This window comes from Ranitomeya imitator, chromosome 1 (genome assembly GCF_032444005.1).
Source record: "Ranitomeya imitator isolate aRanImi1 chromosome 1, aRanImi1.pri, whole genome shotgun sequence".
NCBI classification, from domain to species: domain Eukaryota; kingdom Metazoa; phylum Chordata; class Amphibia; order Anura; family Dendrobatidae; genus Ranitomeya; species Ranitomeya imitator.
The window spans coordinates 1057582527-1057607420 of NC_091282.1; the positions used below are offsets into that span (position 1 = coordinate 1057582527).

Consider the following 24894-nt stretch of genomic DNA (forward strand, 5'->3'; position numbering starts at 1 on the left):
CCCGCGGCAGAGGGCGCTAAACACCGCTGTCACCATTTATCAGTTTTGAACTCGATAGCGACTAGCAGTCCGGACTACATTTCCCATCAGCCCGAGCTCTGACTTCGCGCAGGCGCAGTCCTTGGATTGTAAACCAGAGCTGTAGTACGCAGTAGTTCAGGTCACATAGTGTACGGGAGGCGCTGCTCGGGTCAGTGGTCTCCTCCGCTGCTGGGATGTCTGTCTGCAGGTGTACAGTGCAAGGTAAGTGGAGACTGACGGCCAGCTTCGAGTCTGGTAGCTGGGACTGGAGAGGCTACAGCTGCTGTGGCACTACAAGTCCCAGCATGCGCCACAAGCTTCTGTCTTCCAATGCATGCTGAGATGTGTAGTGTCAGTGTTCGGAACCTCTGACCATGGCCGTTACCTGTATGTGTCAGATCTGCTGACAGGTGACCTGTGTGCTGGGGACAGTGTCACTGCCGTGCCCGGATTATTACTGAGGCGCAGGATGTGTCCTTCCCAGTCCTGTATGTGCTGCCACCTGCCGGCCGCGCGGGGAATCTGGGGGAAAGGTCACCAGCAGCCCACGTGTCTGTATGTATAAAATGTGTATGTCACAGCCACGATACGTGTGTGTGTGTATATATATACATGTATGTCACCAGCGCACGTGTGTGTATATAAAATGTGTGTGTGTATATATATATATATATATATATATATATATATACACACACCCCGTATATACTCGAGTATAAGCCGACCTACCTAATTTTGCCTCAAAAAACTGGGAAAACTTATTGACTTGAGTATAAGCCTAGGGTGGGAAATGCAGTAGCTACCGGTATATGATAAAAAAAGATACCAATAAAAGTCAAATTAATTGAGACATCAGTAGGATAAGTGTTTTTGAATATCCATATTGAATCAGGAGCCCCATATAACACTCTATACAGTTCATGATGGGCCCCATATAATGCTCCATACAAAATACGCCCCATATAATGCTCCATAAAGTTTATGATGGGCCCCATAAGATTCTCCATACAGTTCATGATGGGCCCCATAAGATGTTCCATATTAAAATATGCCCCATATAATGCTGCACAAAGGTTAATAATGGCCCCATAAGATGCTCCATAGAAAAATTTGCCCCATACAATGCTGCATAAAGGTTGATGGCCCCATGCGATGCTCCACACATTGTGGCCCCATGCGATGCTCCACACATTGTGGCCCCATGCGATGCTCCACACATTGTGGCCCCATTTGCTGTTGCGATTAAAAAAAAAAAAAAAAAATCACATACTCCCCTCTCTTCGCTCAGGCCCCCGGCACTTGCGATAGTCACCTTCCTCGTTCCACGCGCCGCTCTGTTTTCCATCCTCTTCACTGACTGTTCAGGCAGAGGGCGGCGTGCACACTAATCACGTCATCGCGCCCTCTGACCTGAACAGTTACAGCAAGAGGACGGGGAAGACAGAGCAGCGCGCAGCGGTGGAACGAGGAAGGTGACTATCACACAATACTCACCTCCCCCGATATACTCACCTGCTCCCGGCGCGGTCCCTGGCAGCGTCTCACTGTCAGATGGTCTCCGGGAGCCGGCGGCATCTTCCTGTGTTCAGCGGTCACGTATCGCTCATTACAGTAATGAATATGCGTCCATGTTCATTACTTTAATGAGCGGTACCACGTGACCGCTGAACACAGGAAGAGCTGCCCGGAGACAATGGGACATGCAGGGACAGCGCCAGGAGCAGGTGAGTATGTCACCGCGCCACTCCCCTGCCAACCCCTTCCCCCCCCCCCTGACAATGGCTCGAGTATAAGCCGAGAGGGTCACTTTCAGCCCAAAAAGTGGGCTGAAGATCTCGGCTTATACTCAAGTATATACGGTATGTGTGTGTGTATGTATATATATATATATATATATCTATATCACCAGCCCACGTGTGTATATGTATATATAATGTGTATGTCACTGCCACGAAACGTGTGTGTGTGTGTATATATATGTCACCAGCATGCAAATGTGTGTATGTATATAAAATGTGTATGTCACTGCCACGCTGAGGTGTAGCTAGGGTTTTGGTTCAGGGGCGAAGCTTCTGAGTGGGCCCCTAACCAGGTAACCTTGATAACAACTGGGTGACACCCCCTAATAGTGGAGGAGGACCTCAGCAGATGACCGCTCTGTTACTGAAGATAATCTCTATATAACGACCAACATGGATATTACCGCCATATGGTCAGTTGTAAATACCAGCCCTACAGAACATATAACAGAGCACAGTTACAGATAATGTCTTGCTGCTGACGTCCTTTCTGATGGAATTGTTCACTTTTCCCATCTTTTCCATCTGGCCCAGACCGACATGACAACTTCTTCCAGCCACGTCTCGGCTGCAGAGATTACAACAAAGACACATTTCACTTCTAATATTCCAGTCCCATCACCATCTATTCCCAACCTGCACAAACTCCTCATCCTGCTGATACTCCAATACTGAGCCGCTGCTGCCATACAGTACAGACCAAAAGTTTGGACAGACCTTCTTATTTAAAGATTTTTCTGTATTTTCATGACTATGAAAATTGTACATTCACACTGAAGGCATCAAAACTATGAATTAACATGTGGAATTATATACTTAACAAAAAAGTGTGAAACAACTGAAATTGTCTTATATTCTAGGTTCTTCAAAGTAGCCACCTTTTGCTTTGATGACTGCTTTGCACACTCTTGGCATTCTCTTGATGAGCTTCAAGAGGTAGTTACCGGGAATGGTTTTCACTTCACAGTGTGAATGTACAATTTTCATAGTCATGAAAATACAGAAAAATCTTTAAATGAGAACGTGTGTCCAAACTTTTGGTCTGTACTGTATGTGACCCTATTACTGCCCCTGATACCCCAATACTGAGCCGCTGCTGCCGTATGTGTCCCTATTACTGCACCCGATAACCCAATACTGAGCCGCTGCTGCCCTATGTGACCCTATTACTGCACCTGCTGTGTGCTTCTCTGTGCCCTCTCATTTCTAAAGCACTCTTCTACAATATAGTAATGCCCGGGTGCAAGTGCCCTAGAAAACAGCGCCCACATTTTGCCCCCTATAAAGTAATACTGTCCTGTGTGTGCCCCTTTGATAGTCACAGTAACCCGAGTTCCCCTATAACAATAAGTGCCCACTTTACATTTAATAATGTCCAGAGTCTCCCCCCTCTGCAGCTCTTCTATACACAGCATGATGCTTTCTTATACACAGTATAATGCCCCCTCACTGTATAGTACCACCCACACAGTATACTGATCCCTTAGTAGCCCCCAAACTGTTTGATGGCTCCAACACTGTATAATGGCCCCTTCAATGTAATCTGCAATGTATGATGGCCCCCATAGATAACCTCCATATAGTATAATGTGCCAGGTAGTCCTCAATATAATACAAGGCAGCTCCCCCATAGGCAGACCCTGTAGTATAAGACAGCACCCCCCACCCCCCCCATAGGATAGGCAGTTCCTGTAGTATAAGGCAGCACCCCACCCCATAGGCAGATCCTGTATATAAGGCAGCACCCCACTCCATAGGCAGATCCTGCATATAGGACAGCACCCCCCATAGGCATATCCTGTATATAAGGCAGCACCCCCCCATAGGCAGATCCTGTATATAAGGCAGCCCCCCCATAGGCAGATCCTGTATATAAGGCAGCATCCCCCCATAGGCAGATCCTGTATATAAGGCAGCCGCGCATAGGCGGATCCTGTATGTAAGGCAGCACCCCCCCCATAGGCCGATCCAGTATACAAGACAGCACTCCCATAAAAAACAATAAATACTCACCTCTCTTCCTCCTTATTCCAGCGGCGCTCCCGCTCATCTCCTGACAGCGGGCGCCGGGCGGAGACATCATCGCGCCCGCTATCAGACGATGTGGGGGATGATGGGGGAAGGAGCACAGCGCTCCTTGGTCATCACCGTGGTCAGCTGTATCGGCCAGATGCAGATACAGCTGACCTTGCGATGGCGGCGGGGGGCCCACTGCTGGCACCGGGCCCCCGCGTCTGCTCAGGGTCCCAATAGCGGCATAGCAGGGAGATTGATTCTCCCTGTTCTGCCACAGAATGTAACTGATGCAGTTACAGTAGTGTAGCTCCAGGTGGGCCCCCTCAGAGCGCGGGGCGATGGCTCCGTTTCCCCCCCCCCCCCCCCCCCCCCCGTAGCTACGCTACTGCTGCCACGATACGTATGTATGTATGTATGTGTGTATATATATATATATATGCCCCTCTCGGCTTATACTCGTCAGCAGGGGAGGGGGTGCGGGGGCTGTCTAATTATGCTCACCTGCTCTCGGCGCGGGCCCTGACACCCCAGCTTCTTCCTGTACTGAGTGGTCACATGGTACCGCTCATTAGTCATGAATATGCGGCTCCACCTCCCATAGGGGTGGAGCCGCATATTCATTACTGTAATGAGCGGTAACAGTGACCGCTCAGTACGGGAAGAAGCTGCCGGGAAAGCAGGGAATAAAATAAAAAATAAACATATACTCACCTTCCGAGGGCCCCTTGTAGTCCTGGCGCCTGTGTACGGTGCAAGCGGCAGGTTCCGGTGGCAAGGATGCTATGCAAGAAAGATCTTCCATGATGTCACGGTCATGTGACTGCGACGTCATCACAGGTCCTGCGCTCATACCAACCCTTGGACCGGAAGCTGCCACGTGCACCGCACACAGGTGCCAGGACTACAAGGGGCCCTCGGAAGGTGAGTATATGTTTTTTTTTTTATTTTATGTCTTTTTTAACCTGTTACATACGTGGCTGTGCAATATGCTACGTGGGCTGTGCAATATGCTACGTGGGCTGTGCAATATACTACGTGGACATGCATATTCTAGAATACCCAATGCGTTAGAATCGGGCCACCATCTAGTGTATATAATATGTCCCCGGAAGAAGCTGGCGGAGAAACGCGCGTCGGGGTGATGGGACGCCAGGAGCATCCACGTTATAGGTAATGATTTACTTCTCACTATACATTGGCAATGTTATATCACCTACAATGGAATTTATATTAGGTAGAGAGTTTGGCTTGTATCTTAAGGGCCACTAGGCAGTGTGGGCAGTTCAGGAATTTTTCTATGTCCCTGTATGTTAATTTTAGCACAGGGAATATCTGCTCCTACAATACTGTTTGGGGGATATTTGGGCCTAGATATACCAATGCATATATTTTGAATATTAGTTGGATTTATACCTCTTGTTAAGTGATATAATAAAATATACGTGATTTGTGTTAAATGTGGGGAATTTTCCAAATCTAAAAAATCTGGCGTCCCCTAGACGGCATTTTGCTTTTTTATCATTCTTTTTTATAGTGTCATTTATGGCTTTAATAAATAAAATGGTGTTTTTAACATGGTATGTGGATCTCTTCTTTGTTCCCAGCATTTAATAATGTGGGATTTTGGTGGTTGTTGCATTTTGATGAAGTGCCCATAAAATACTTAAGGACATTAGTTGATTGTATATAATATGTGTGTATCACAGTCACGATACGTGTGTGTATATATATATTTATATATATATATATATATATCACCAGCGCATGTATGTGTATAAATAATGTGTTTACACGTGTATATGTCGCCAGCACTGCACATACAGGTACTTCTCACAAAATTAGAATATCATCAAAAAGTTAATTTATTTCAGTTCTTCAATACACAAAGTGAAACTCATTATATAGAGTCATTACAAGTAGAGTGATCTATTTTAAGTGTTTACTTCTGTTAATGTTGATGATTATAGCTTACAGCTAGTGATGAGCGAATATACTCGTTACTCGAGATTTCCCGCGCACGCTCGGGTGTCCTCCGAGTATTGGTAAGTGCTCGGAGATTTAGTTTTCGTCGCCTCAGCTGAATGATTTACTGCTATTAGCCAGGCTAAGTACATGTGGGGGTTGCTAGGGAATCCCCACATATAATCAAGCAGGCTAGTAGCTGTAAATCATCCTGCTGCAGCGAAGAAAACTAAATATCCGAGCACTAAAAAATACTTGGAGGACACCCGAGCGTGCTTGGGAAATCTCGAGTAACGAGTATATTCGCTCATCACTACTTACAGCCAATGAAAACCCAAAAGTCATTAACTCAGTAAATTAGAATACTTTATAACACCAGCTTGAAAAATTATTTTAAAACCCAAAATGTTGGCCTACTGAAATGTATTTTCAGTAAATGCACTCAATACTTTTTGGGGGCTTGGGTTGATATGCACATGTCGGACCAAAGCACGTTCATCTCTGGGACACAGAACCCATCTTGTTTGTACTTGTGTATAATTGTTTGTACGGATGAACGAGGCACCTTCAGGTATCTTGAAATTATACCGAAGGATAAGCCAGGCTTGTTCAAGTCCACAATTCTTTTCCTGATATGTTGGCTGATTTCTTTAGACTTTCCCAAGATGCTACACAAAGAAGCAGTGTGTTTCAGGTGTGCATTAAAATACATCCACAGGTGTCTCTCTAATTAACTCAGATGTTGCCAAAAAAAAGCTTCCAAACACAAGACATCATCATATAGGTAGTCCAGAATTGTTTAAAGGCATAGTAATCTTAGTGTATGTAAACTTTTTACTTTGCAGTAAATATAAGGATCCAAGAAGTAACGTTTCTCCTTGCAGAGAGTGGCATGTTAAGCATGCCAATATGAGGAGAGTTAAAGACGCAGTGCTCCTCAGGGAAATATGCAGGTTGTCTCTTTAGAGCGGAAGAGGACTAGAGCTTTAGTGCCACCTATAGGAAGTAGCAATCCTAGAAGTCAATGTCGACTCTTTAACGAGCTTTGTTACATGACTTGGGATAAAAGCCAAAACCAGAATCTCAATTTGAAGACACTGTTTCGGGGCACTGCCCCTAATAAGTGCAAAGTGTGAGATCCCTGGTTTGATTGTGTGAGAGGCATCTGAGCGGGATCCAAGAAGTAACGTTTCTCCTTGCGGAGAATGACATGTTAAGCATGCTGAGATGAGGAGACAGTACCCCCGAAACAAAGTGTCTGCAAATTGAGATTCTGGTTTAGTTCAGTCCAGAGCCACCAACAGGTCATGTTTTCAGGATTTCCTTAGTATTTCACAGGTGATGGAATTATTGCCTGTGAAGGTGATGTAATTATCACCTAGGCAATACTAAGGAAATCTTGAAAACATGACCTGTTGGTGACTCTTGAGGACCGGAGTTGAGGAACACTGATGTAGAGGAACCAGGGCGATCTGAAGAAGACTTTGTATCGGTGTTTTCTCACTACAGGTGGCGCTCTCGTACTTCAGTTGGAGTTGTCATTTCTTCTTTCTGAAGGACGTCTGTAGATAGGCGGCCATGATGTGCCTCTGTGACATGTATATACTGACTTATAACTTGGCTTAGATACATACTCTATTTTCTGTACAATTTATATTCAGACAAGACTGACATTCCCCAGGACTGGCACGTCCTACCTGTATTATTAGACCGACTAATGCAATTACTTATTTATTGTGGTCTGGTTTCTGCTCATTAGTGTCGGGGATTGTACATGTGGTGACAGAAGAGAACCTGTGCCGGACGTCACCGAGGAGCCGCCTAATGGTGGCTGTAAGTTCTCTCTACAAATAGAAACTTTCCAGTTTGGCAGCGATGGAAGAAATGGCCACTGTTTGTCACCACAGATGCAGATTCTCACTAACATCAATATAAAATATTGTGTTTCCGGATTGTAAAGGGATTGCCATAGAACAGCGTTAAGGCAGTGACAGAGTGGCTTCATCCTGCGGGGCTAGTTGTATCTACATGAGCAACAGGCCCCCTCCCCCCCCCCCCAGGCGTTTGTAACTAAAAGAGACACCTTGTGCAGCACTAATGCTGCATTCTGTCATGGTGGCTCTTTTAGTTGGGGTCCCTGCCAACGCTGAACTATTTGTTTTTAGAATTTGCCTTTCCTACCTGTAGTTTGTCAGGGGGGCATGTCTTTTCCCCCTGACACAAACTCCTCCCAGCCATCACTTAGGCCCTCCAGGCGCCGCCTCCACTTCCTTCATTAATGTCCGCAGTTTGCGCTGCACTTCAACTCCCATCATATGATGGGAACTTACAGCGCAGGCGACGGGGACGTTAATGTAGGAAGTGGAGGCGGCGCACGGAGGCCCTGAGTGATGGGTGGGAGAAGTTTGTGTCAGGGGAAAAAAGACATGCCCCCCTGACAAACTACAGGTAGGAAAGGCAAATTCTAAAAACAAATAGTTTAGCGTTGGCAGGGACCCCAACTAAAAGAGCCACCTTGACAGAATGCAGCATTAGTGCTGCACAAGGTGTCTCTTTTAGTTAAAAACGCCTGTAGGGGTGACATGTTCCCTATAACCACTGATCTCTTCCATGTAACTTATTAGATGCCACCATCAGCACTGAACCCAACACTTAAAGGGGACCTGTCAATCCCCCAGGCGTTTGTAACTAAAAGAGCCACCTTGTGCAGCACTAATAATGCATTCTGTCAAGGTGGCTCTTTTAGTTCTTGTCCCTGCCAATGCTGAAATAATCGGTTTTAGAATTTGTTCCTCATACCTTGAATTTGTCTGGGGGGTCAGGTCTTTTCCCCTAACACAGACACACCACAGCCGTCAGTTACTTCCTCATGTCTCCCTGGCGCCGCCTCCTCAGCGTTATGGCATTTTCCCGGCACCTGCGCTGTAATCTTAGTTTTTGGGCATGCGCAGTTAGCGCTGCCCATCCACTGACATCACATGATATCTATCTTATTGCGCCTGCGTGGACATGCGGCCCGAGATCCTGCCCCGTAGTCTCTTCTGATTTATTCATACTGCGGGCTGGGAATCTTGGGCATGCGCAGTGCTTATCTGCTGCTCTCCTTCATCTCCGTCCGCCTCTTTCCTACTATGCAGCGTCATAGGAATCTGACGATATCTGACGATTCCTATGACGCTGCACAGTAGGAAAGAGGCGGATTGAGAGCCGCAGATAAGTACTGCACATGCCCAAGATTCCCAGCCCCGCAGTGTGAAAAAATCAGAAGAGACTTCGGGGCGGGATCTCGGGCCGCGCGTCCACGCAGGCGCAATAAGAAAGACATCATGTGATGTCAGTGGATGAGCAGCGCTAAGTGCGCATGCCCAAGGACTAAGATAACAGCGCAGGCGCCGGGAAAATGCCTAAACGCTGAGGAGGCGGCGCCAGGGAGACATGAGGAAGTAACTGACGGCTGTGGTGCATCTGTGTTAGGGGGGAAAGACCTACCCCCCGACAATTTTGAGGTATGAGGGACAAATTATCTAAACGATTATTTCAGCATCGGCAGGGACAAGAACTAAAAGAGCCACCATGTCAGAATGCAGCATTAGTGCTTCACAAGGTGGCTCTTTTAGTTACAAACGCCTGGGGGGATTGACAGGTTCCCATTTAAGGGAGACGTTGGGGGTAAGACTCATCTTTGATCATATCACAAGGATTTTCTGTGACCGGATCAAATCCCGCCGGTATGAACAAATCGTCCAGTGGGGCTGTTTGACAAGTCCCCTTTAGGCACACGTTGATAAGAATGGACCATGTGCTACTAGTATACAGGCTGATGCACTGCCATATAGATCCCTGTAGAAATATGTCTGTGTAAACAAAATACTGTTTTTTTTTGGTCCAATAAAACAACTTAATGAAATCCTAGTGCTAAGATCTACAATATTTATGTATTTAGCATTGTAACATATGTAACAACCTGTACAGCGAAAAAGTATGTCTGTTGTGAGGATTAGGGTGTTCCAAAAAATTAATAATGATAAAAAGTGCTACAGAATTTTTCCTTCAACATTTTTGACAAAATAAAAATTACGGTAAGGCTGCCGTCACACTAGCAGCATTTGGTCAGTATTTTACATCAGTATTTGTAAGCCAAAACCAGGAGAGGAACAAATAGAGGAAAAGTATAATAGAAACACGTCACCACTTCTGTATTTATCACCCACTTCTGGTCTTGGCTTACAAATACTGATGTAAAATACTGACCCAAAACTGATAGTGTGACGGCAGCCTAATATAAATTAAAAGGAACCTAGCAGGAGACTAATGTTGCCTGAACCACAAGCAACATAAATCACACATCCGCTCCACTATTGCAGCCATGTAAGTTTTACTCTGGAAATCTGCTGCGTTTCAGAAAAACATAGATTGAAAGACAGTGTGAGTCTGTGCCGCAGATAGTCCTCCTGTCCAATTCCTCTACACTGACAGGTTACCCCCTATATACACATCGGGAGACACCTGCAGTCGTGCGGAGAGAAGCTGCCATGGACTTGCCTTAGGCTGCTCATTTGAAGAACACGGTCTTCAGCCGGCTTTTCCAAGTTTGTTGTTCTCTGAAACATTTTGGCTTTTTAGGGTACAACTTACTGGGTTTCAATCACGCAGCCAGTCTCTGATTCCTGCTGCCCATGGTTTAGGCTGTGCAGATCTCCTGTCAGGTTCCCATTAAGCACTGATGGATATGTACAAAGGCATTCCACCAAGAGAGCACCACTTTATGGACAATGCATCTACATAGAACATGTCCTTGAAAGCCAATTCTTGGTTTTAAAATCTTCTTGTGTCCCCGCAGCACATCACTGCATACGTTACTTGAAACCACTGCAGACGTGTGCGCCGGCTTTCTGTTTCAAGAGATGGTCTTCATCCGCTGTGCCCAAAATAACCACCCATTATACCATCCATTCCCGCGACAAGGACAAAAGATGGGAAGGTAATTGGCTTCTGTGATAGCACTGGATATGTCCTGACTGGCAGAAAACCACGTGAGTCATCACTCCGATAGGGAAGAGCCCAGAAACCGTCATGGATAGGCCACTCCTAGCAGACACGACATGGCAAGGGACAGATTACAGCTCCTTAGTCATGCTGCTACTAGAGCATCCACCTAGGTTTGTTCAAACTAGCCTCTTAAGGTACCGTCACACTAAGCGACGCTGCAGCGATACCGACAACGATCCGGATCGCTGTTTGGTCGCTGGAGAGCTGTCACACAGACAGCTCTCCAGCGACCAACGATGCCGGTAACCAGGGTAAACATTGGGTTACTAAGCGCAGGGCCGCGCTTAGTAACCCAATGTTTACACTGGTTACCATCGTTAAAGTAAAAAAACAACCACTACATACTTACCTACCGCTGTCTGTCCTCGGCGCTCTGCTTCTCTGCTCTGGCTGTGAGCACAGCGGCCGGAAAGCAGAGCGGTGACGTCACCGCTCTGCTTTCCGGCTGCCCGGCGCTCACAGCCAGAGCAGAGAAGCAGAGCGCCGAGGACAGACAGCGGTAGGTAAGTATGTAGTGTTTGTTTTTTTACTTTAACGATGGTAACCAGGGTAAACATCGGGTTACTAAGCGTGGCCCTGCGCTTAGTAACCCGATGTTTACCCTGGTTACCAGCGAAGACATCGCTGAATCGGTGTCACACACACCGATTCAGCGATGTCAGCGGGAGATCCAGCGACCAAATAAAGTTCTGGCCTTTCTTCCCCGACCAGCGACATCACAGCAGGATTCTGATCGCTGCTGCCTGTCACACTGGACGATATCGCTAGCCAGGACGCTGCAACGTCACGGATCGCTAGCGATATGGTCTAGTGTGACGGTACCTTTAGTCACTCATTTAGCACTTAAAACGCTTAAAAAAAAAAAAAAACAACTTGGCATTGTTTGCAAGGGTTTTTTGGGCCTTTTTGCTGTCCTATGGAAAAAGGCAAGATGTGTATCTTTCTTTGCTAGTATGTTCCCTGCCTGCAATAGCATTCCTATTCACTGAACCCCATTCACACGTGTGTCTGTCTTTGCTGGTATGCCTATTTCCTAATCCATGTCCTGCTGTGTCAGCAGCAAACTTTCTTATTAATTCCTGTCTGTTAATTTATTCCATTCTTTTAATTGCCTTACCGGTCTCCCTGTGACTCCTCCATTCTGTTCATACCTGCCATCATTCATGTATAATTGTTCTAGCTGTATAATGGCTCGCTCACATTATTGTATAAAAATAATTCCAATGTTGTTCCTGAAAAGTTGTACAAGTAGCATCCCTATGGTTCAACTTATGACATGCGAGTGTGCGAGATTATATATATATATATATATATATATATATATATATATATATATGGTATATATATGTTTTTCCCCTCACCTAGCATCCGTGTGACATGCATATGTAATGCGTTTTTAACATCGTTTACATACTGTATTTCTCTATGTAATTTAAAGTTAGTTTGCAAACTAATAAAGCAATCTTACTGTACATATAGATATAGGTGTCCTGTAGACATTTCATAACCTCACTACATATTATAAACTTCCACCCTTTACTGCCTTTAATGTGGCACTAAATGGTGTTTAGCCTTATTTAAATTATTAAATTCATAACTTAAAAAATATGACGTACGGTCCCCCCTATTTTTTGACAACCAGCCAAGCTAAAGCAGACGGCTGCGTCCTTATATTATCAGGCTGGCAAAGTCCCTGGTTATTGGACCTTTCCCAGCCTAAAAATACAAGATCGGAGCCCCCTAGAATTGGCGCATCACATGAGATGCGCCAATTCTCGCGCTTGGCATGGCTGTTACCGATTGCCCTTGTGCTGTGGCAATCAGGGTAATGGTTTATGGGTTTGATGTCAACTGTGTAATGTCGGCTGCCATCAAGCTTTTGGGTTAGTAATGGAGAGGTGTCTATCAGACGCCCCTTTTACTAACCCAGTAAGTTAAAAGAAGAATAAAAGCACACCCACAAAAATGTTATTTAAAGAAAAAAAAACTCATCCCCTCCACTCTCGACTCTAGCTTTGTTTTACCAATTTATAAAGAAAAGATAAAACACCCATCCAGTCCAGGCATTCCAATGTAGTCCACCGAATCTAAAGTAGTCCTCAAATGGGAACCTAAAAGACAGCGCTAAAGAAATAAAAGCAAGAAACACACTCCCTTATTTACCAATTTATTATTAATAATAATAATCTCTGAAGCAATCTATGGCATTCCCATAGTGTCCACCGATCCTGTACTTCAACCTGTGGAGCGTCGTTCCTAGATTGATGCTTCATAGGTCACCCCTGGTCATGTCTCACACGTGATGACATCAGTAACTGAGCAGCGTTATCACTCGGAAGACATGACTGGGAGTGACCTATGGTTGCAGTACAGAATCAGAGCTGCCATCTCCTGCAAGATCCAGTGGCTTTGAAAAATGGTGGCATCAGTAACTACACCGCTCATCAGAGGTGCCGCGTCTCATAGAGGACAGTGTGTCTCGGCGATCTGATGAGCTCTCAGAATCTATGAAGCTGATTTGGTTTCCAGTATCATCACATCTTCTCCTGACATCATCCCCACCTTAATGCCAAATACCAGGGATTGTCTTCTGTATATAACACCATGTCCTTCCTGTATCTGAAACTGAATTTTTCCATAATTGAACTACCTGTGTTCCCTCCCTTTACTAACCTACCTATACCGAATATTGCAATTACTTTGGGTGCTGCAACCATAACTCCCAAGCTGCACACTCACTGTCTTGGGGTGACATTTGACTCAGAACTTTCCTTTATCCCCTATATCCAGTCACTCTCTAGCTCATGTTACCTGCATCTTTAAAAAAATCTCCAAAATCTGACTTTTTCTCAACTTTGAAACTGCAAAAACTCTTGCTGTTGCTCTTACTCATTTTTGTCTGGAATACTGCAACTCTCTTCTGATCGGTCTCCCTCTAACCCAACTTTTTTCCTCTCCAATCTGTGCAGAATGTGGCAGCTGTTTCACCAATGCCTCTACCGTGTGCCAGTCATTGAACTGGTTACCCATTCACTACTGAACACAATACAAACTTATCTCTCACCCACAAAGCTCTCCTCATTTCTGCTCCACCCTGTATCACCTTCCTCATGTTTTTGTATCACTCTACCCACCCTTTGTATCATCCTTTCTGCAACTGATCCAAGACTAATTTCCTCCATAATCCGAACCTGCACCTCCATCTCCAAGACTTCTCTTGTGCTGCGCCCGTTCTCTGGGATGCATTACCCCAAAGATCCGACTAACATCGTGTCCCAATGTTTTTAAGCATCCTTTACAAACACATCTGTTTATGACCTCGACTCACTAACCTAACTCTTCCCTGTTCCCTCCTTCTAAATGTTAATCATAATCTGCTCGCTCCTACTCATGTCTCCACATCCCCCATGCACCCAATAGCACACGATAACAGCGACTGGTCCGTACAGAACAAGCACTATTTACCTATTGTGTTCCCCTAGTTCTTTTCTAGATCATAAGCTTGCGAGCACGGCCCTCACTTCTCCTGTAACTGATGAACTATGTTACTTTGTATTGTTTTCTGGTCTGTACATGTCCCCCTAAGGCTTCTTTCACATTTACGTCGGTCGTCCTACGTCTGAGTGCAGTGAACCGACGTATTGACGGACGTTGAAAACGTGTTTAACGCATCCAGTGTTATGACGGATGCGTTGCATGAATCCAGGGCTGAATTTTCAGGTATAAATGTCCTAGAGAGAGAATGTAGATTTTGTTTGGACTAAAACATCTGATCGCAGATATCAAGGTATGATTTTATAGAATTTTCTGTGACCAACATGCCCATATAGACTGCTTAGAAGGGTCGTTCCTACTGACAGATTCCCTTTAAGACCGGCATATGAAATATCATGTGGTGAATCTACGCCTTTGTGACAATCCAGCCCACAGCAGGTCCCATGCAGCAAGCTTATCGTTTATATGTAGTATGTAACTATTAGATTTATTACATTTTTATTCATTCTGCGGGAAACATCAGTGAATAATTATATAGTGAAAGTTTTGATTTTTTTTTTTTTTTGGCTTCTAGATTCCATTGCAAAGTGTTTTATTCCCATGACATTGACTTCCTTTCTGCCATTACAGGTGTCGGCATGGAGAGGTTTGCAGAGGAGGCTGACGTGGTGGTAGTTGGAGGTGGCCCTGCCGGTCTCTCTGCAGCCATACGGTTAAAGCAGCTCGCGGCTGAGAGTGGTAAGGAGCTGCGTGTTTGCCTAGTGGAAAAGGCAGCCCAAATCGGGGCCCACACCCTATCTGGTGCTTGTCTGGAGCCAAGAGCCCTGGAGGAACTTTTCCCAGACTGGAAGGAGCGAGGGGTATGTAGATATATTAGGGGTATGTAGATATATTAGGTAACATTGACTTTAGATTACACAGGGAATTCTGTACTTTTATAAGCTATGTCCAACGTGGGGGAATCACGAGGGCTCACTTGAAGAAGATAAAAGGGCGTGTTTTATTAAGCAAGAGAATACATGTTGTTGGTAGAATTCTGCTTTACTGAGATATATTCTGGATCATGAGCGGAAGAGGAAACGCTGGAATGGATTCATTATCTGTAAGCCGCAATCCATGGAATTACGGTATTAACTGGACCAGACAGGAATCCTGGTATATAATAAGGTGCTCTCTTACAGTGTACCTCTTCTGCCACTAACTCCTTCCTGACATTAATGGTATTGGTAAGTCCACTGTAAGTCCTGATGTGTGAATTGGAGTACCCTCCATACCTGGCAAATGCCGCCTATGCTACACAGCCGACATGTGCCTCTAACAGCAGCGGGTGGAGCTGAATTCCAGTCACTGCCGTTAATGCCACTGTGGATCTCTGTGACATCCAAGGTGCCAACGCTATAATCAGGGCTGTGGAGTCGGAGGTTTGACTTACCGACTCCACAGCCCTGGCTATAATGGTTTTGTTCTATATACTGCACTATCAAGTGATTGTAGGTTCAAGTCCACCAAAGAGCCTAACAGAAAAGTGTGGTGTTTTTTTTTTGTTTTTTTTTTTCTTTATAAAGCATAAAAAAATACAAACACTTAAATCGCCCCCTTAACCACTGTCATTAAATATAGATTATACATTTATTTGGTATTGCTGCATCAATAAAAGCTAGATCTATCAAAATATAAAAGTACGTTAATTAGCTCTGCTGTAAAAGCCACAAAGAGAAAGAGATTGAAATGTTAGACCGATGTTATTCTGATTGCAGCAACTTTACCAAAATGCAGTAAGAAGTGATCTACAGTACAGACCAAAAGTTTGGACACACCTTCTCATTTAAAATTTTTTCTGTATTTTCATGACTATGAAAATTGTACATTCACACTGAAGGCATCAAAACTATGAATTAACACATGTGGAATTATATACTTAACAAAAAAGTGTGAAACAACTGAAATTATGTCTTATATTCTAGGTTCTTCAAAGTAGCCACCTTTTGCTTTGATGACGGCTTTGCACACTCTTGACATTCCCTTGATGAGCTCCAAGAGGTAATCACCGGGAATGGTCTTCCAACAATCATGAAGGAGTTCCCAGAGATGCTTAGCACTTGCTGGCCCTTTTGCCTTCACTCTGCAGTCCAGCTCACCCCAAACCATCTCGATTGGGTTCAGGTCTGGTGACACTGGAGGCCAGGTAATCTGGCGTAGCACCCCATCACTCTCCTTCTTGGTCAAATAGCCCTTACACAGCCTGGAGGTGTGTTTGAGGTCATTGTCCTGTTGAAAAATAAATGATGGTCCAACTAAACGCAACCGGATGGAATAGCATGCCGCTGCAAGATGCTGTGGTAGCCATGCTGGTTTTGTATGCCTTCAATTTTGAATAAATCCCCAACAAAGCACCACACCATCACACCTCCTTCTCCATGCTTCATGGTGGGAACCAGGCATGTAGAGTCCATCCGTTCACCTTTTCTGCGTCCAAAGATCTCAAATTTGGACTTGTCAGACCAAAGCGCAGATTTCCACTGGTCTAATGTCCATTCCTTGTGTTCTTTAGCCCAAACAAGTCTCTTCTGCTTGTTGCCTGTCCTTAGCAGTGTTTTCCTAGCAGCTATTTTACCATGAAGGCCTGCTGCACAAAGTCTCCTCTTAACAGTTGTTGTAGAGATGTGTCTGCTGCTAGAACTCTGTGTGTCATTGACCTGGTCTCAATCTGAGCTGCTGTTAACCTGCGATTTCTGAGGCTGGTGACTCGGATAAACTTATCCTCAGAAGCAGAGGTGACTCTTGGTCTTCCTTTCCTGGGGCGGTCCTCATGTGAGCCAGATTCTTTGTAGCGCTTGATGGTTTTGCCACTGCACTTGGGGACACTTTCAAAGTTTGCCCAATTTTTTGGACTGACTGACCTTCATTTCTTAAAGTAATGATGGCCACTCGTTTTTCTTTACTTAGCTGCTTTTTTCTTCAGATAATACAAATTCTAACAGTCTATTCAGTAGGACTATCTGCTGTGTATCCATCAGACTTCTGCACAACACAACTGATGGTCCCAACCCCATTTATAAGGCAAGAAATCCCACTTATTAAACCTGACAGGGCACACCTGTGAAGTGAAAACCATTCCTGGTGACTACCTCTTGAAGCTCATCAAGAGAATGCCAAGAGTGTGCAAAGCAGTCATCAAAGCAGAGGGTGGCTACTTTGAAGAACCTAGAATATAAGACATAATTTCAGTTGTTTTACACTTTAAGTATATAATTCCACATGTGTTAATTCATAGTTTTGATGCGTTCAGTGTGAATGTACAATTTTCATAGTTATGAAAATACAGAAAAATCTTTAACCCCTTAGTGACGGAGCCAAATTTTTTAAATCTGACCAGTGTCATTATATGTGGTAATAACTCTGGAACGCTTCAACAAATCCCAGTAATTTTGAGACTGTTTTTTCGTGACACATTATACTTTATGATAATGCTAAATGTAGGTCAATATGTTTTGTATTTATGTATTTAAAAAAATCAGAAATTTGAGAAAAATTTAAAAAAAATTAGCAATTTTCAAACTTTGAATGATTATTCCTTTAATCCACATAGTCATACCATAGAAAAACATTAATAAATAACATTTCCCACATCTCTGCTTTACATCAGCACCACTTGTAAAATGTTATTTTATTTTGTTAGCATTTTAGGAGGTTAAAAAATGTAGCAGTAATTTTTCATTTTTTCAAAGAAATTTACAAATTTATTTTTTTAGGGACCTATCCAGGTTTGAAGTGCCCTTAGGGGTCCCTTATATTGGGAAACACCCCAAATTTAAACCATTTTAAAAACAGCACCCCCTGACATATTGAAAACCGCAGTCATGTAGTTTATTAACCCTTCAGGTGCTTTGCAGGAGTTAATGCAAAGTGGCATGACAGAAATGAAAATGTGTATTTTTACCACCTAAATATCGCTGCAGCGTCGCTGTTTAGGTCGCTGTAGAAACGTCAAACACGGCAACACCAGAACGATGCAGGAGCGATCCAGTGACGTACTTATCGTTCTCGCTGGTTGTTAGCTCCATGTAAAAACATTGCTGGTATCGTTGCTTTTGCTATCAAACATGACAAATCACGCCGACCTGACGACCAAATAAAGTTCTGGACTTCTAGCTCCGACGAGCGATGTCACAGCGGGATCCAGATCGCTGCTGCGTGTCAAATACAACAAGATCGCTATCCAGGACGCTGCAACGTCACGGATCGTTGTCGTTCTCGTTGTAAAGTTGCTGAGTGTGAAGGTACCTTAACTTCTGAACAGATTACTACAGCCGGCAGACTCTAAGGCCGCTATTTGGTCATGAATTGCCATGGCAAATATTAGGACCACAAAATTATGATCTCATCGTGCCAATTGGGATAAAGGGGAAGCCCCCACACTCTGTTAACCTTTTATAATGATGTAGTCGCTATTGACAGCAGCATCTAAGGGGTTAAACAGAATTGGAAGGTGCAAACACTGATCGTAGCTGATGCAGCAAGTTGTCAGCTATAGTGTACAGCCAACAGCTGCTGGATTGTCACCTGTATGGGGAGGCTATTCTCTCATATCTCAGGTCAGTTAAAAGACGTATTGGTGGTCATTAAGGGGTTAAATGAGGTGTGTCCAAACTTGTGGTCTGTACTGTATATATTGTAATATCTATAGATATATTAGAAGCATATTTTTTATTAATATTTTTCAGCGTTTGAAAATATAAAAAATTTAAAGTATACATTTTTGTATTTTCCAATTTCAAACACGAACGGGAGCAGCCGCACACAGTTGCAAAAAGTTTATAGTAATGGGCAGAAACTGTGTTCCTGTACTTACCAGAGGGGGGAGGCTAACGTTTGGAATCGCAGCGCCATTCTGCCTGTGATTGCCCTGATATAAATGTAACAGTGACGGAGCAGGGAGGACTAGTGCGGACCGATGAGTGAGGTAGCCCTTCCAGCTGCACCCTCCCATGCCAGAACTGAGATGGACACAAAAAAGGAAATGGGGTCAGAGATCTACCTTAGTCTCTTATGCCCTATAGCTGCTGAATTTGCTATATACAAATGTCATGGCTGCATAAAAATTAATTAAAAATACTAAATTTAAGCAATTTGTTTTTCAATTTTTTTTAAATAGAAAGTTATCAAATGTACAATTTCTTAACAATAAAAAGGTGGCCCCTTACCTCTTGAATTTAAAAAAGAAAATAAAGCCTTTACATATTTGATATAGCTGTCATCGTACTGATGTGGAGAATCATTCTGCCAGGTCATTATTTTTATGAATTCTTTATTGAAGAATAAATAACATACAGAATATAGAAACATACTGTATAGTGATGACAAGGAATACAGGTACAAATGATGTCAACAGACCACCAAAACAGTAATGTCGGAATATAATTAGAAGGAACTGTATAATATGTAGACGGGCATGTCAAGACCAGTGTAGATGACTGAGATAAGACCAGATGATGTGAAGAGTGTATAACTAGAGCAAAGGAGACGTCTGGTGATGGGGTACATTGCTATGAGGGGGTGGAATAACGCCCCAGCTCCATAGATCACCCACATCGGCCTCTGTTCCCATTACTGTTGTGTTTTCTGTTAATAATGGAAACCTAGATGCTCTGCCACATCCATCATATGACAGATACTACGGGCTCCGCTGTTGTGGCCGCCATTTTGATTGCATTTTATCTTCTCTGAAGCGACTGAACTGAGCTTTAGTGGCACACCTGTAATGGCCGTCTTGCCTCGCCGAGTTTAATATCATGCGGCCTCACTACCATGGTTGGGGATGGCTTTGAGGTCCATGGTGGATTGTCCGCTATATATTCCTTTGTGTGGTTTCCTAAACTCCTGAAACTCTTGTTCTCTCAGGCCCCGCTTCACACAAAGGTGACCGGCGATAAGTTTGGAATCCTGACAGAAAAGCACAGAATACCAGTCCCTATACTTCCCGGTAAGAATTTTAATGTATATGTCCTGTAGGAAACACATTTGTTCCACACTTTGTCTCGAATTTATGATTTTCTGAGTTGCGCCTTTAGAAATAACAAGCCTGTGCAAACGTATGGCCGAGCAAAGTCCACAGAGGCTGCTGTGATCTCATTATCATACACCGTGTGAAAACTCCAGAGTGACTGTAGATACGTGGAAATGGAGTGGCCTTTAAGGGGGTTTATGGGAAAAAAATATTTACAGTATTCAGAAATGATTTCTAAGAGGATGGAGGCACCTGGAGTAACATAGTAACATAGTAACATAGTAAGGCCGAAAAAAGACATTTGTCCATCCAGTTCAGCCTATATTCCATCATAATAAATCCCCAGATCTACGTCCTTCTACAGAACCTAATAATTGTATGATACAATATTGTTCTGCTCCAGGAAGACATCCAGGCCTCTCTTGAACCCCTCGACTGAGTTCGCCATCACCACCTCCTCAGGCAAGCAATTCCAGATTCTCACTGCCCAAACAGTAAAGAATCCTCTTCTATGTTGGTGGAAAAACCTTCTCTCCTCCAGACGCAAAGAATGCCCCCTTGTGCCCGTCACCTTCCTTGGTATAAACAGATCCTCAGCGAGATATTTGTATTGTCCCCTTATATACTTATACATGGTTATTAGATCGCCCCTCAGTCGTCTTTTTTCTAGACTAAATAATCCTAATTTCGCTAATCTATCTGGGTATTGTTGTTCTCCCATCCCCTTTATTAATTTTGTTGCCCTCCTTTGTACTCTCTCTAGTTCCATTATATCCTTCCTGAGCACCGGTGCCCAAAACTGGACACAGTACTCCATGTGCTAAGTAATAGGACTATGTTAGTAAGTTATACAACTTACTATTTAGGGGCCTTTATGAATATTAATTTGCCTGGAAACCGCCGTTAAAGGGTTATTTCCATTTTCTCAGCTGTATGAACTTGAATAGTGTTCCTGAAAACCACTTTTTTTTTTTTTTTTTATTAATTGCCCTTTTCTTCAACCAGCTCTGCTTTGTCTTGTTAAATAATTGTGTACTGCTCCTGGCTAAAGGGACTGGCCAGCATTGCTAGACATGCACAGTGCTTACAAGCTCTTTCCCAGTGGGCTTGTAAGCACTGCACTGAGGCTGTCCAGGATTGTTCGAGTACGCTGTCAGCTCTTAATCCTCAGCGTCAGCCTTGGGACTCACTCTTACGATCATGTACATTGGACCAATACTATCCGATGTTTTATTGGGTAGCACGCGGACCAATGTTATTCTATGGGGCCCTGCTAATCAGCATGCTGCGAGTTGCTACGCAAATCCGATCACAAAAAAATTAACTTTTATTAATGTATTAATAATATATATTTTATTTAAAAAAAAAACAAAAACATCTAAATAAAGATGTATATTGGGTCATAGTTCATAGTGTTGTTAAGGTCCTTCTCAAAAAATTAGCATATAGTGTTAAATTTCATTATTTACCATAATGTAATGATTACAATTAAACTTTCATATATTATAGATTCATTATCCACCAACTGAAATTTGTCAGGTCTTTAATTGTTTTAATACTGATGATTTTGGCATACAACTCCTGATAACCCAAAAAACCTGTCTCAATAAATTAGCATATTTCACCCATCCAATCAAATAAAAGTGTTTTTTAATAACAAACAAAAAAGCCATCAAATAATAATGTTCAGTTATGCACTCAATACTTGGTCGGGAATCCTTTGGCAGAAATGACTGCTTCAATGCGGCGTGGCATGGAGGCAATCAGCCTGTGACACTGCTGAGATGTTATGGAGGCCCAGGATGCTTCAATAGCGGCCTTAAGCTCATCCAGAGTGTTGGGTCTTGCATCTCTCAACTTTCTCTTCACAATATCCCACAGATTCTCTATGGGGTTCAGGTCAGGAGAGTTGGCAGGCCAATTGAGCACAGTAATACCATGGTCAGTAAACCATTTACCAGTGGTTTTGGCACTGTGAGCAGGTGCCAGGTCGTGCTGAAAAATGAAATCTTCATCTCCATAAAGCATTTCAGCCGATGGAAGCATGAAGTGCTCCAAAATCTCCTGATAGCTAGCTGCATTGACCCTGCCCTTGATGAAACACAGTGGACCAACACCAGCAGCTGACATGGCACCCCACACCATCACTGACTGTGGGTACTTGACACTGGACTTCAGGCATTTTGGCATTTCCTTCTCCCCAGTCTTCCTCCAGACTCTGGCACCTTGATTTCCGAATGACATGCAAAATTTGCTTTCATCAGAAAAAAGTACTTGGGACCACTTAGCAACAGTCCAGTGCTGCTTCTCTGTAGCTCAAAAGTGGCTTTACCTGGGGAATGCGGCACCTGTAGCCCATTTCCTGCACACGCCTGTGCACGGTGGCTCTGGATGTTTCCACACCAGACTCAGTCCACTGCTTCCTCAGGTTCCCCAAGGTCTGGAATCGGTCCTTCTCCACAATCTTCCTCAGGGTCCGGTCTCCTCTTCTCGTTGTACAGTGTTTTCTGCCACATTGTTTCCTTCCAACAGACTTACCATTGAGGTGCCTTGATGCAGCACTCTGGGAACAGCCTATTTGTTGAGAAATTTCTTTCTGGGTCTTACCCTCTTGCTTGAGGGTGTCAATGATGGCCTTCTTGACATCTGTCAGGTCGCTAGTCTTACCCATGATGGGGGTTTTGAGTAATGAACCAGGCAGGGAGTTTATAAAAGCCTCAGGTATCTTTTGCATGTGTTTAGAGTTAATTAGTTGATTCAGAAGATTAGGGTAATAGGTCGTTTAGAGAACCTTTTCTTGATATGCTAATTTATTGAGACAGGTTTTTTGGGTTATCAGGAGTTGTATGCCAAAATCATCAGTATTAAAACAATAAAAGACCTGACAAATTTCAGTTGGTGGATAATGAATATATAATATATGAAAGTTTAATTGTAATCATTACATTATGGTAAATAATGAAATTTAACACTATATGCTAATTTTTTGAGAAGGACCTGTATATTATAATCATGACTGTTTATCCACTAAATCAAATCATAGAACAAAATATATATTATAAATACGCTAATAAAAGTTTACTTTTTATTCACATTTTCCCCCCTTGTGTTTATCTAATATTCTTCAGTGGTGCCCACCTATGAGTAATGTCTGATGAGATTTGACATCGTTCTCACTCCATGGGTGCAGTCATTGGACTGCACTCGGATGCCATCTGTCTGATTTCCGTGGACTCGCACAATAGAGAAGGTGGATAAATATTGTTTTCCATCTTCTCACCTGTGCTACTATTCTCCCATCTGAGAGAATCAGATCACACTAAGCTGACATCTCTGATTACAGAGTTTGATTGGAGTGTCATTAGCATAATCGTGCCGATTCTCTCGCATGAGCGATTCCTTACTGCACTACTGACGCTGCAATCTGTGTAAAAACAATTACTGTGGAAGCCCATTATCCGGACTAGTACAGGAGCTCGTCAGTCGTCCCTGCACTTTTGTGGTATTGGGCCTACGGCACAGGAATGATTGACAACCCAGCGTGAGCAGAGAGGAGGATCATTGGGATATGGGACTGGAGAGCGGTCGCTTACGCAGCAGAACATTGGGCAGTGTTTGATCATCTCTGCTTTGTACATTTAGGACTTCCAATGACTAATCATGGCAACTACATTGTAAGGCTTGGCCACCTCGTCAGCTGGCTTGGTGAGCAAGCAGAAGCTCTCGGTGTTGAAATCTACCCTGGATATGCTGCAGCAGAGGTAGATATTTTTTGGGTGGGGGGGAAAGGGCAGGTCGGGGAGTTTAATGCACCTTTATATTTCTATTCTATGCTCCTTCTGCCAGAGTATTTCTTATGGTCAAAGCTTCCTATTGGGCAAGTCTCTACATCATAAATACAAATTTATCTCTCCAGGTGCTTTTCCATGAAGATGGCAGTGTTAAAGGAATCGCAACAAATGATGTTGGCATTCACAAAGATGGCTCTCCGAAGGTAACATTGGAAACAAAAGAATTATATATGTGCACACCGTTTTTTGTACTGAAGACCTAACAAAACAAAAAAGTTATTGATCTTGGTCATATGTGCCAACTCTATCGGAAAAATGGGAGACTACCCAGACTTCTGGAAGAGTTGGAAAATCTCCTGGTTGTAACTGAAACTTCCTGAGATAAGAAAAAAAAAGCAGAGCTTCTGGAAGTTTCCTTTTGTTTGACGCTGGGATGATAATGACTGAGTGATGGCTCTCACATTTTGGAGATGGAGAAGACAGTGGGTATGTTCACTGGGGAAAATATGCATGTTGCAATCTGTTCCCAGAGGGTGACTCTAAAACTTGCCAAGTGTAATTTTGATTAATATTTAATTAAATAAGTTGTGCAGAATTCTGAATCCTGCAGTTCGCATTCACTGGTATTGGTGGGGTGAGAGTGCGCGGTCACGCCATTTACATACTTCCAGCCACATTCGGACTAGACTTACCTGACCCATTTTCAATACCAGCGAATTGAGAGAAGCCAAGCACAACTAGTCTGCAAGTGACC

The 24894-nt window shown here is 43.6% G+C and overlaps 1 protein-coding gene across 1 annotated transcript in view; it reads left to right on the forward strand.

Moving 5' to 3' along the window:
- Positions 1-35: 35 nt before the first annotated feature.
- The window catches only part of ETFDH (electron transfer flavoprotein dehydrogenase), a 36513-nt gene continuing 11654 nt past the window's right edge, over positions 36-24894 (forward strand). Inside the window, exons 1-6 of the mRNA XM_069744136.1 lie at positions 36-243; positions 10639-10779; positions 14973-15202; positions 20244-20325; positions 23992-24110; positions 24266-24343. Of these exons, the coding sequence (XP_069600237.1) occupies positions 216-243; positions 10639-10779; positions 14973-15202; positions 20244-20325; positions 23992-24110; positions 24266-24343 (678 nt within the window). The 5' untranslated portion in view covers positions 36-215. The remainder of the gene's footprint in view (positions 244-10638; positions 10780-14972; positions 15203-20243; positions 20326-23991; positions 24111-24265; positions 24344-24894) is intronic.